Raw genomic sequence first — 13089 nt, forward strand, 5'->3', positions numbered from 1 at the left:
AGTGAGCTGGTATTGACGGATATGTAATAGTGATGCTTCAACTTTATAAGGTTACAATGACGCTCACCATGCTACTGATAGCGTTGCGTGAGACGTTCAGTCTTCTTGAGCAGGTGGAACATGTGCGCATCAGGATGTCCCTTCTCTACGGTAGTGGTAACTGTTTCTGTTGTCATGGTTCGGGTCACTATAAGAGATGTGACGAAATCTTCAAATGTAGTACTAGGGTCTGCGTGAAAACATTGTCTCAAAGTTTCCCAGTTAATACGCTGCACAGTGCGGCGACTACGAAGCTTCTTCCTCTTAGGATAAACAAGAATCGGTAAATGGTTCCTACCCCAGGTGGTGCCATGCGTGCGCCACGTCCTAATGGCACCATGGGTGGCAAGGGTCAAGTCCGGGGTAGTATGGCTTTGAGCCGAGTGAAGACCAATGCGGGTGACGAAGCCAGGCTCATTTAGAATGTATAGGGGGCTAAACTCTAGTGCCTGCTCCAAGTGTTTACCTCGGGTGTCTGAATTTGGATAGCCCCATAGTGTATAGCGCGCGTTGGAATCCCACCGACTAGGATAGGGCCTGAGAAATTCAGAAATCCTAAATACGGTATCCAATCATAGAGGGTGGCAGGTACGGAGCCCTTAGCTGGCGGGTAGTATACCGACACGAGAAGCATTGGTTTGCCCCCCCCGGTGGGACAATCCTTACAATGATGACTTCTCTGTAGTCTCTACTTGCTTTGTACCATTTGTGCTGTGCCGCTTGACAAGAGTTCTGGACAAGGACGGTGGCCTGGCCAAGAAAATGTTTCCTAGTGCGGTGCTGAGTGTAGGTTGGGATGGTCGGATCTACAAAGGTCGTATAATTTGGAATCTGACAGGGTGTGCGCGTTTCTTGCAGAAGGAGCGCAAGGGGCTTTAACACTGCCACTTGTGATTTTAAAAGGGGACCGGTTTGAAGGAAAATGTGGCAGTCTCATTGTATGATGCATCTGTTTGGCTTATTGCTTCTCGCGCTTCGCTTCGTTTGTCGGGGGTGTTTGAGATTAAAAAGCGTCGGAAATGTTTCGCATGTGCTCTACAATCTGGCTCAGTTCTCCTTTGAGGGATGTCACCTGTTCCTGAAGGCCGAATATTTCACTAGAGGCATTTTTCCAGTGCTTGTTATTTTGAAACTTGGGGGCGAGTGTCGCGCTTAGCTAGCACTTGCTCTGTGACGTAGGCCAAAGTAGAGCTACCTTCGGCAGACGGGTGCTCCACTGCAAGCTTGCAGCTCGTGCGCGAACGGCTGCGACGTTTAAATTCAGGTCGAGTTGATGCTGGGGAGACCGACTATCGCCGTGCCACGGCTCTGCGAAAGTTAGGCAGCTCTTTGTGCCTTGTCGCCATTTCCATTCGCAGTTCGGAAAGGCTGCGGCGAAGTTAAGCATTTTCGACGACCAACGGATGGTTGTCAGGCAATTTAGATGGTGTACCGGCCACAGTGGATGCCGAAGTGACTCCTTGCGGCTTGGAGCGCCGTTCTTTATGTGTTTCTTTTCCAGTTGCAACTGCTTGAGCTAGAGGACTTTTTTATTTTCCTCTTCCTTCTTTGGAGCACGGCTTGGACAGACCTTACTAACCGCGAGGTGACCGGTGCCCTTACAGGCAACACAGTACGTTGTAGACTCGCATTCGGTATCACCGCCGTGAGGGCGGCCGCATTCACTGCACGCGCTCGGGGAGGGGCAGAATTTGGCCATGAGACTGAGGTTGTGGCAGTTGAAGCACACAAGCCTCTTGGGACGATGTTGGGTTACACGGAGGAGTTCCCTGTAGTACTTCACGGTTCTGGGGAGATACGGGGAAATGAAGGTCAATATAGCACGGTCTGACTTTCCTTTCTTTTGCACCTTTAGGTGTTCGGCTGGTTCACAACGCAGCCAGCTCAGAATAGTCTGATTGCTATCAACCGGGTCGATCTGAATCACGCCGCGCACGGTGTTTTTCTGGGGGAGTCACTGCTCCAGACTTCTATCGTTTCGGTCTTTCCGTTCTGGCGGAGGAACGAATGGTCGATCTTGGTCATCCTGTTTGCGTGAACCTCATCATAAACAGCATTGTGAGCACTGTTTGCGACGTCTTCAAAAGTGACAGCGGCAATTTCTGCGAGCTCCGCACTCGGAGCCGTTTGCCCTATTATGGAAGCGATCGCGTGTCGCGGGATCTGCCTAATGCGAGTTTTCTCCAACGGCCTCAACTGCAACGCGTACCTGAGGCGACTCACCCTGTCATCTCGTCTTGGTTTTCTCATCTTAGGCAGCCGGGGACGCTGCCAGCCATCTTCGGCCGCGCCGATTTCACTAGAGTCAGAGCCTTGCATGGGGTCCGCAGGTTCGTCGGGGTCGTCGTCCAGGTCCGTACGGCTCTGTTGGGTGGGCGGCTGGTAGGAAGTCCGTTGGATCGTCGCCGCATCTTGAGTTCCTGGAATTGCAAAAGGTTCCTGCTGCGACGGACCTGGGGGACTCATTCCATGGGTTGTCACCGGTGCGCCGTTTCCGGAGGGAGGCGCGTCAAGTCGGCGGCCGCCGTGGGGAGAGCGGCGCAACCTGCAGGTGGCGAGCTGGTGGATTGCGCTACTCAGGGTTTCAGGCTCGAGGGGCGTCCGAGCTGTTATGGAGCTATGGAGGCCGATTCAGACGATCTGGGAAGCTTGATAGGGCCAGTCTTGGTATTAATCGAACCGGCAGATACGAAAAGGAGGATACCATGCAAGAAGGCCAAGAAGCGTAATTTTCGCGTGAACAGTGACAATCTAGCGGGAGCGCCCGGGAAAAGAGACCGCCCTTCGTGGCCAACTAGCGGACCACGGCGTGCGTCCTGCTGGCAAGGCGAAACGTGGCCTCAAAGACAACCCCCTTCAGGACAGGACACGTGTGAGGTGGCACGCCACCTTTACGTGTCGGGTGCGGAATATATGGGCAAACCTGAAAGCTCTCGGACGCTTTGAACGCTTTCCTTATAGCACTGTTCAATATAGCGCTGCTGACGTCCCGACTAAATGACACTTATTTTCGATGCCCCTTGGATGTATGATGTCCTCACACGGCACGGAGCAACAGCGTGTCACTGCAGCGTCATCTGCTCTCCCCGCAGTCCCCAAGAAATGCCCGCAGGGTGGCGCACCGGTCGCCGAAAAATGGCCGAGCCTACGAAATTATGGTCCATACACTAAAAAGCATCGCTTTTCTAAGAGGACTGTAGCTGTTCTGGGGCTGGCACAAGGGACGTTCAATCCAAAACTCTTCTCACTTCCCCTACGCCACTCAGGACGAACTGCAGTGTTGACTTAGCAGTTCAGTCATGTAGAACGTTTGTTCGAAGCTAATTAGAAGGTGACCCTGAGTGCCTATAGGAATTGCCTACAGGAATTGCCTGCAAACACAATGTCGACTATGGTGAGGGTGTCGTCACATCAGTACTGAAGCTTGGTATAAGATCGGATACTTCTCTTTTTTGCAGGAATCGCCAACACCTACGGTAACTTGGACACCTACCACTACAGAAAGGGTAAGCAAGCATTTTATAATAGCGTTTTCTTCGGGCGAAACATTAATCTTACTATGAATCTAACCTATTAATCTATCTATGAATCTATTATAGATTCATCTGAATCTATGAATGTAATCTGAGTGATTAGCACCAACTTTTGCGGCTCTTTGCAGTTTTTAGTGTTTTAGTGTGGGTGACAAGTGAATTTTAGATCACTCAAACGAAGCATTTTTTTGTAATTTCACCGTCATTTTACGATGTATCTAGCCGTGTTCGAGAAGTAGCCAGTGAAAGAACCCCGAATCTCCTTATGAAAAAAGGTGGAGGGAGTGCATTTTATGCGGGACGAGGAAATCAGATTCGATTAGGTTTAATGCTCTGAAGTTACACGTGGGCTTCGAGAGGTGCACTTTGGAGGGCTCTAGATTGATTCTGCCCACGTGGGCATCTTTAATGGCCGCGGAAATCTCGACATACGGGCGTTTATTATTTTCGCCTCCATCCGAAAAGCAGCCAACGAGGCCGGGTTCAAACCCGCGTTCTAGGGCTCAGCAGCACGAGGGAGGAAGAAATGATTAGGAAAGGGCTAAGTGAAGCAGGAGGGGGGAGGGAGAGAGGGGTGACGTGAATTCAATTTGTCACTACAAAAACGTAACACGCGTCTCTCAAGGATCTTAAGAAGAGGAGGAGAAGGAGCAGGAGGAATAAGCGTCTCTGTAGAAACGTCAGCCCTGTGGAAGAGCCCCACTCCAGGACCTATCGATACCTTCCGGCTTCTTGGGCTTTTTTCACCAGCCAAGCCTGGTCGTCAGGTTCAAAACTGGAAAGTGCTCTCTCGCAGGAGGCGAAGGGCGGGGGGCGTAGGCTGGGTTTCTTGGTAAATCCTGGCATGATCAGGTAGAAGGTTCCCAGAGCCTCGCAGAGGCGGTATTGCAAAGAATAGAAGATGGAGGCCGAAATGTGGGCTCTAGTGGGGTGGGCAAAGGTGAGCAGCGTGAACGAAAGCCGGTTGTCTGACGCTGCGGCGATGCCAAGATGAGGGCGGCTAGCGCTGCCATGAAAGAACGATCGCGGTAGAGCATAGCTTAACGAAGAGCCTGAAAAACTCCGTGAGAAGAGGACGCCACTCTGCAGAAGCTCCCAGCCGCCCGAGCAGATGCGTAAGCGTATGTGGTGGCGTACTGCCGCGTCGAAACGTACATCCCTGCTAAACCATTAGGAACCCCCCTCTTGTAGCACCTGAGACTGGCTCAGTTTCTGCTCAGCAGTCTACCTGATTCAAAATTAGGTGTTATGAGGCGAAGGCTTCATATCTCTCATCTTTCACTCGACCTTCAATGCCCTTGAGCGAATCACCGTATAAGAAAAACATGGCCGCCATCCCGCCCTGCGAACCTGAATGTCCAGCGAAGGTGTATCAAACACGCGCATGCTGACGGGGGTGTATGTTTTATTATTACTTTAGAGTAATGGTAGTGATAATCGCTTTGTGGTCGCTGTGGTAGACCGTGAGTGGTTCCGCGACCATTTTCGCTACATCCTTATGCAACAGGCAAACACACGCGGGGTGAAGGAACGTGCTCCCATTGCCGCAAGCGCGGTTATAAACCATTACGCGGTTTGCACTTTACACGAGAGTTTCGAATGACGTCAAACGGCCCTTTCGAAAGCACCTGCAACCTGACCTTTACCGGGAACGTATGCGAGGGTGTTCCCATTGTTCACAGGAACTTATCATCCATCATATGCGGTTTGATGCTTATTGAAACAAAATTTAAACCATCGTCGTCGTTGGACTGAGGGGTGCATATTTATGTTTAATTACTTGGTACGTCCATGTACCCCTCTCCAAATTCGAACTGCTTCGACTCTGTCGGAATGGCGTAATCGTATTGACGTCGTCTACATATCGCGAGGGACCCAGGTTCGAATCCAAACGTGGGAACAGTTTTTTTTCTTCAATTCACCCGCTATCATCACAGATTATGATGATGATTGCTATTTGTTTCCCCTTTGTAGCGGGGTGATGACATGTCATCTTACCAAAAAGGACTAATATACCCATGTTTTACACTCTTGGTTTAATACTAGCGCTGCTTAGGGCAGGCACAAAAAGCTTATTAGGCACAAAATACTTTTTTTTTTCCTGTTACAGGTGGTAACTGTCCTAGGCAATATTCCCCAGTCTGTTTTTCGTAGACCAGCATTCAAATCTTCTTTTCGTCCCCTCGACAGCCTTGAAGTTAACTTCCTCTGTGATACCCTTAAGTAACCTGCCGCGGTGGCTCAGTGGCTAAGGCGTTGCGCTGCTGAGCACGAGGTCGCGGGTTCGATTCCTGGCCGCGGCGGCCCCTTTTCTGATGGAGGCGAAAAGCAAAAACGCCCGTGTGTACGAGATTTCGGCGCACGTTAAAGATCCCCAGGTGGTCGAAATTAATCCGGAGCCCTCCACTACGGCGCGCCTCATCGCCTGCGCTGCGTCGGCACGTTAAACCCCACAATCAATCAATCAATCAATCAATCAATACCCTTAAGTCCCAGGGCTTCTGGAAGCCGAATATTCCCTTCATGTAGATTTGGATGAATATGCTCACATTCTAACACTATGTGCCGCATAGTTTCTGTTTCTTTTCCGCAGACCACGCATACCCCATCATTTTGTGAATACTTCCCCACAAAACTCTTGGTTCGCAGGCAACCTGCTCTAGCCTCAAAAAGCAAAGCACTGCCCTGGAAACTTTCGCAGAAATTTTCCTTTCTGATGTTCAATTTCTCAGCCCTGCACATCTCTAACGACGTTTTATCTTCTATTTTTTCTCTCCATTTCTTCGTTTCAATCTGCCTTGCCTCTTTTTTGGTTACCTTGGCTGTTTTGGATTCTCCACTGTTCTTTCCGTATTTCATCGTTAGCCTTCTAGTCTTTCTTAACCACTGCGTGTCACGCTTTTCAAGTATAGGTACCTAAAAACCTTAGCTCTGCCCACCTTCGTTGATCCATTGCTCTCAATCTCATCTAGAAGAATATTTTACTCTGTGCTTCTCTAACTTCAAATGACGCCCAGCTCATACCTCCCTGAACTGCTTCGTTAGTTGTTTTCCATGCGCGCCTAAGGCCAAACGTCCTACCGTTCTCTGGTTTACTTCAAGGCCTGATAGAACATCTGATTTTAAGCAGAGTACAGCATTCGCAAACGTGAGACCCGGAACCATTACTCCTTTCCACATTCCTCTTACTACTTCATATTTGTTATACCCCCACAGAGCTCTATGCTTCATTATAGCTGCGTTTCGCTTTCCCTTAACCTTAGGTTGCTCATCGTGAGTTTTTAAGTTGTTACCCCCTTCGTTTATCCACACTCCCAAATATTTATATTCTTTCACTCTACGTAATTCTCCTTGCTGGATAGGCACTACGTCAGTGTCTATCCAGCAAGGAAACCATTGAAAACCATTATTCCTAATTTTTCTGCATTAGCATTTAACCCGAGGTCGGTGGCTCCCTGGCCGCTAATATTTATTAGCCGTTGCATATCGGTTTGGTTATCAGCTAAAAGAACAATGTCGTCTGCGGAATATGCTGTTCCCGGAATATGCTGTTGTAACACTTCGCCTTGCAGCATATGGGTTAGGCTAAACCCTACTTGACTTTCTTCCAGTTTCTTTTCTAACCCTGCCATGTAAAGCATGAACAGTATTGGGCTCAAAGGGCATCCCTGTTTCAGTCCCAGATAGATGTTGACCTGTTGGGCGCATTTTTGTTCTTCCCATGTAAGGTGCACTCTGTTGTCTTTACAGATTGCCACAAGGAACTGTATTCACTCGTCATCTAATCCCTGGAGTTTCAGCATTCTCCACAGCCGTTCTCTGTTTACGTTGTCATATGCCCCTTTAATGTCCAAGAACGTAATCCATAATGGTCTATTCTGTGCTTTCGCAATTTCAATGCATTGCGTTATCACGAACAAATTGCTATCCAGTCGCCTGTCTTGTCAAAATTCATTCTGCAGTTACCCAAGTATTTCATTTTCTTCCATCCATGCTTGAATTTCTAATTTTATCGCCTGCATTACGAATCTATACACCACTGACGTTACTGTGAGTGGTCTGTATGAATCAATACTGGCATTGTCTCCTCTGTCTTTATATATTAAATTCATCCTACTTTCTAGCCAGTCCTCTCGTATTTCTTTTGTTTCTATCACCTTATCTATTGCCCTCATAAACGATTCCTTACTTTTAGGTCCAAGCAGGTTTATCAGTTGCATTGGTATTCCGTCTGGTCCCACTGCTGTCTGGGAGGAAACCTTTTGCTCTGCTTTTTTCCAAATAAGGTTGCTCAAACTTATTTCCCTTTCCGCAGTCTTCTGTGGCGCTGATGTTATCGGTGCAGGCTTCCCTACCACCATTGCCCTAAACTTCTCACTAATCACTCGATGAATATGCGCCAACGCGTGCTGTCCTTCTAAATATTTCCCCTCATCAACAAGAATTTTTGATGGATATTGTTTTTTGAGCTTAGTAATTTTACATGGTTCCAAAACTTCTTGGATGCGCTTTTGTCCTTCTTGCGTATTTCTGCCATCCACTGTTCACTTTTCTGTTTGATCTTTGCTTGCACCATTTTCTGCACTTCTAGTTTTTTCCCACGGTATATATCCCATTTCTCCTTCACTACCTTCGGTTCCATACCAGTTCTTTTTGCTTCTCTATGTGCTCTCGACACCTTTCTTCGCTGGTCGATAGCCTCTTTTATTTCCATATTCCACCAGTTTCTCGGCTTTCTCTTCCCTTTCCATCGGTTTCGTTGCTTTGCTTCATTCATCTTACCCTTTATGAACGCAATCATTTCGTCGTAATCCCAATTTTTGTCTGGGTATTTATTGATTTCCTCTTCCAATCTATCAGCGATGATCTTTATCTGCTCATTGTTCAAATTAGTTCCTCCTATTGTACCTATTTCTAAATTTGTCTGGGTTGCGCATCCAAAGTGCAAGCTAAGCCGCTTGTGGTCGCTTCCTAAGCTGTCTGTTCCATTTTCATCTATCCTCATTTCCCGCAAACTTTCGTATACTGTCTCGGATACTAAAATGTAGTCTATGCTGGACTGTCTGTTACCGCTTTCCCACGTTATTTGTCCGTCACACTTGCTTTCCGTATTTGCTATAAGAAGTCGGTTTTCCTGACATAGATCTATCCACTTAAGAAGTCGGTTTTCCTGACATAGATATATCCACTAGAGAACCGTTGTGGTCTGTGTATCCATCGTCAGTGAAAGTTGGCTTTCCTGCAGTGCGTTTTGTGTTTACGCCACGACATTTTTCCACCAACGAGAGGTATACAGCTTCGATGTAAAATGTGGTTGATCCCTCTTTCACAGGAATCGGTGAAACACGAAAGTGAGGTGTGCCTTCACGGGATCAGTTGAATATTTATTCTGCATCGATATGAACTTCCACATCGCTCTTTATATTTAGTCGGTATGACACCGTCAGACGCATCCAGATTAGACACTGGATTGCACGCGCCGGAGCACTGCGTAAACCCGGATGAAATCACACGCGGCAAACCATGCGAACGAAACCGAACGTGTTTCCATCGAATCGTTTGGTGAACTCAAGCTCCGCTGCAGTGAAAGAACATAATTTGCGGCGCTTTCTTGTTGGTGTGCTTGACGATCGACAACCTGCGGGCGCGTCGCTTTCGCCAATGTGTGACCACTGCGTCCTTGCTTCGTGGAGAATACGGCCACGGCCGCTCGATGGAAATCGAGCGGCCGTGATACGGCAGACGGTTGCATTGCGACGAGCTCAGCTGGCGCCAACTGTCGGTGCTCATTAGCATCGTTATGCACCACTTCGCTTCACCTCTCGTACACTGCAGCACCATCGGAACAGAGGACATTACAGGAAAGATATATGGCGCGTTCATACGGCTGTCTGCGCTTCAGCTCGTAGAGGAGTGGGTAAGGCTCCTGGCACCTTTCATTGCGGCGAAAGAGTACCCGGCTAGAATCCTGGCGCAGCCGCGTTTTTCTGCTGACGTCATTTCCGTGGAGGATATGACATCAGTCAGATCTTTGGATCCTGGCATAAAACACTTTGGTGTTAAAAAAGGGCCCGAGGTGTTCCATAGCATGAGGCGTTCCACATCGCGAACCTAACCAGAGTAGTAGTGAGACATGGACTTCATTTCCAGTGTAGTTTACCGCAGGTGAACAGAGACGAACTCATTAGAACGAGAGAACGTGCAGAACCGCACCTAACAACTAGCCGGGGTAATTCAAGCGGAAAAAATGTGAATGGCAAAGCGACTTTGTGCGGACGTCAAGAAAACAGTTTCCGGGGCCGTGGTCATGCCGGAACATAAAGTAAAATATGTCGATGATGGACGTTATTGTGAAAAAAGTGAACGAGAAGCAAACTAAATTACATGCCTGCGAATAATATATCACCACTCAGGTGTTCGTCTTCAAGTCGTCGTAGGGATAAGACAGGAAATTTTCCCATTTCCAACCAATACATCGCATTACGTTTTTTGGCTTCAGCATGCATGCTGGAGTGCGAAATATCATGGTCAATCACCTGGCACAGCCAAGGGAAACAGTAAAATTGAATTTCGAGATAGCAGATCCGCTTTATCGCTCATCGCCTAAGAAAGGTCCGAACTGAGCCAACCTTACAACAGCCCACGGCAGCGTGTCATCACAGCGATGGCCTCGTGTCATGGAGACGGTGCGTGTGGCTTTCTGAGCCTTGAGACTCATTGGTTTCAGCTTTCTTTTGTTTCTTTCTCCTTAAAATCATGTGGTCAGATAACGAGATCTTAACAGGGTGCGAAGGAAGCTTCCAGAAGCCACCTTATCAGGCGAATGCACGCTGAGATATATACGCACAACAAAAGAGTCCGAGAACACGTAGTACGCAGTATTTGAGTGTTCAGTATGCGAAGGCATTGAAGTCCAATTGAATGCCCCGAGGTGCTTTGCTTTCGGCCCGCGTTATCGAAGGGTCTCTTCCTCTTGCCACTTGAGGCGATATGCTTCGCGATCTGCTTCCGCCGTACGCTATCGAATGGCATCGATCTGTCTCCGACGTGTTGCGCCACTACTTGTTCCGGGCGCGATGTGTTAAAAAGTTGCCGATGATAGTGGAATTCTCTGCCTGTCTTTTCCGTGCTAGTATGGGCGGCCACATTTTGCTACTGCCGAGTTTCAGCGCGTGCTGCGGAACGCCACGCGCTATGGATCGCTTCAATGACACGTGGTCTAGGAACCGCTTCGCAGTTACGAACGCCAACCCCGGATTTTTCGCTGAATGGGCCATTTATTGTTTTTGCAACGCCAACCACCCTTTCTCCCGATGGAACTCAGAGCCGACAGTGAATTTTTGTTGACCACTTTGATTGAGAGGTTGTTTCAGTATGCAATTGGCTCTGTAAATAGTGAAAGTTTCAAGCCGTGCTAAAATTGATAGAGACGTATTACTGGTCGCCCGTGAATACCTCTTGAGTGGTAACCCCCTGAGTAATTAATAATATTAGGGACGTCAATAGTGTAAAGTCCAGTCACTATTTGGTGGAAAATATTTGCGCTCAAGATTCAATTTTCGTCTGAGGCGAGTGGTCAGTCTGTCTAATGAGGAAGGTGGCGGATGGTGATGAGCCGTCGTTGTAGGGAAAGGGATGTATTTACACTTTTACATGCAATCAGGCAACGCGCCACGCACACAGCTTCGTCTTGGTCAGAAAAAGGTAGCACAGCGCGTTGCCCTTTTGCCGTATCCGTCATTTTTGGGTGACAATGTAAGGATAATTATATCCTCTCTAGGCCGATTTTCTAAAATCTTAACTTGAGAAAACAGCCTGAAGACGGAGACGAAATAAGGGTGGGCAGGAGGCATTTGACCTTTTATTTCACTTCTGTCTTAGCGCTGCTTTTCAGCCAATCTACATTGTAAGAGCAAATCCTGTGAAAACATTGCCGCACCTCGGCTGTGGTATGAGAGCCAGTCGACATGCCCTTCAAATTACCTTTCTTTTCTTCTGAACAGGTACCGACGACCCTACCAACCGTAAGTGCGGACACATGATGTTCTCTTCCGACGTAGAGGCACCAATGTCTGTTCACACACGCCGATGCGTATTCGACGCTTCGTTGCTGTTCTGAGTGTACTTGTATAGTGGTCCGATCCACATACCACACATTATAATGCTGAAGTTTAAATCTCGTTTATTACTTAGTGAACACATGAAAAGACTGCCCTAACTTTCTTAGGGTGAAATATAGGGTAAAAGTTCAGTTAGCGTAGACAGTAACGCAGTGATGTGTGGCTCACAGTAGCGATAAAATGGGAAGAAAACAATTTCACTGTGGGCTGCAGGCTGTATAGCGCTAAACAAATGCCTATTATGCAGCGATTGACCGTAAAGATAGACAGATCCCTTGACTGGTACTTTCATTCGCCACATCAAGGTAGCTAGCCCTGCGAGTTGCCACATTTGTGCGAGAAGGTAAAACACACCAAAAGAAAACGACCACGCATGAACAAAATTAATCTTCATATCGAGTTTTTTGTGTGTGCATGCTTCAATTTCCGCTGAATGGAAGGGCAACATTTTCTTCCCCTTCTATCTGCCTTCATACAAAGATTCCTTCTTAAAAGAGATAAGTTTAGATCAGATTGAGTAATATAAGACATACACGTTTTATGGAATTCATATTTACCAACTTTTTGCCACTGTAAAACTTCTTTCTTGTCTGGAATGAACGTGAGTGGTTTATCAAAGGCTACTTGTTTGAAATTAAAAACAGCTTTATTTTGTCTTCATAGCCCCTTTAACTGCAGTCAATTTTTTCAAGTCGCTTTTGCGAAGCTTTGCGCGGGCATCGGTTTGTAAGCCTTCATATTGCACACGGGGTTGTTTCGCGGGTTTCAAATGAACTCCATGATTTTTAACGACGGCGAGATTCTCACGGTTTTTACCCGTCGTACGGAAACTTTTATTTACAAATTACACGCACAATTCAGTTGTCGACGCTGGCACCTAGCTCTTAATTTTGCGGAAGTCCACTATGTAAAGTGGGCGCGTTCGCTTATTGCGTAAAGTCATGTTGTATGCTAAAAGACTTTGAGTCAGCCTTGCCCTGTTTGCTGCATATACTTTCCATTTCACAAAGACAGAGTGCCCGCTTTGACCACAGAGGACCAGATACAATGGAACCCCGAAAAACGTTTTTCACCAGACCGGGAAAAGAAAACGTAACAGCCGGGAAAACGTATGAGTGAGGAAAGCACAAAAATGGGCTGGCGTCTAACTGGCGTCGTTACATCACCCCTATCTAGAACTCCATTGTTGCCAACTTGGTTTCTGCCCGTTCGGCCAAACGTAGCGGTTTTTATTGCATTTTTATGTGCACATTTAGTGTTGCCAAGAGCAATTAAGGCGGGCGACCAGTCATGTTAGTCGTTGTAAAATCGTACTACTCACTCGCCGTCACCCTACTCGTGAAGGTCGACAACAAAATCGGGCGTCGTAAAATCCCCGTACCTTTCACTCGCCGTTC

General features: G+C 47.6%; 1 protein-coding gene across 1 annotated transcript in view; it reads left to right on the plus strand.

Moving 5' to 3' along the window:
* Positions 1-11691, plus strand: part of LOC144161564 (uncharacterized) — a 365076-nt gene extending 353385 nt beyond the window's left edge. Inside the window, exons 6-7 of the mRNA XM_077692215.1 lie at positions 3498-3545; positions 11576-11691. Of these exons, the coding sequence (XP_077548341.1) occupies positions 3498-3545; positions 11576-11691 (164 nt within the window). The remainder of the gene's footprint in view (positions 1-3497; positions 3546-11575) is intronic.
* The last annotated feature ends 1398 nt before the right edge of the window (positions 11692-13089 follow it).

Source organism: Haemaphysalis longicornis, unplaced genomic scaffold, assembly GCF_048455015.1.
Source record: "Haemaphysalis longicornis isolate Haplotype H1 unplaced genomic scaffold, Haemaphysalis longicornis Haplotype H1 scaffold_12, whole genome shotgun sequence".
NCBI classification, from domain to species: Eukaryota; Metazoa; Arthropoda; class Arachnida; order Ixodida; family Ixodidae; genus Haemaphysalis; species Haemaphysalis longicornis.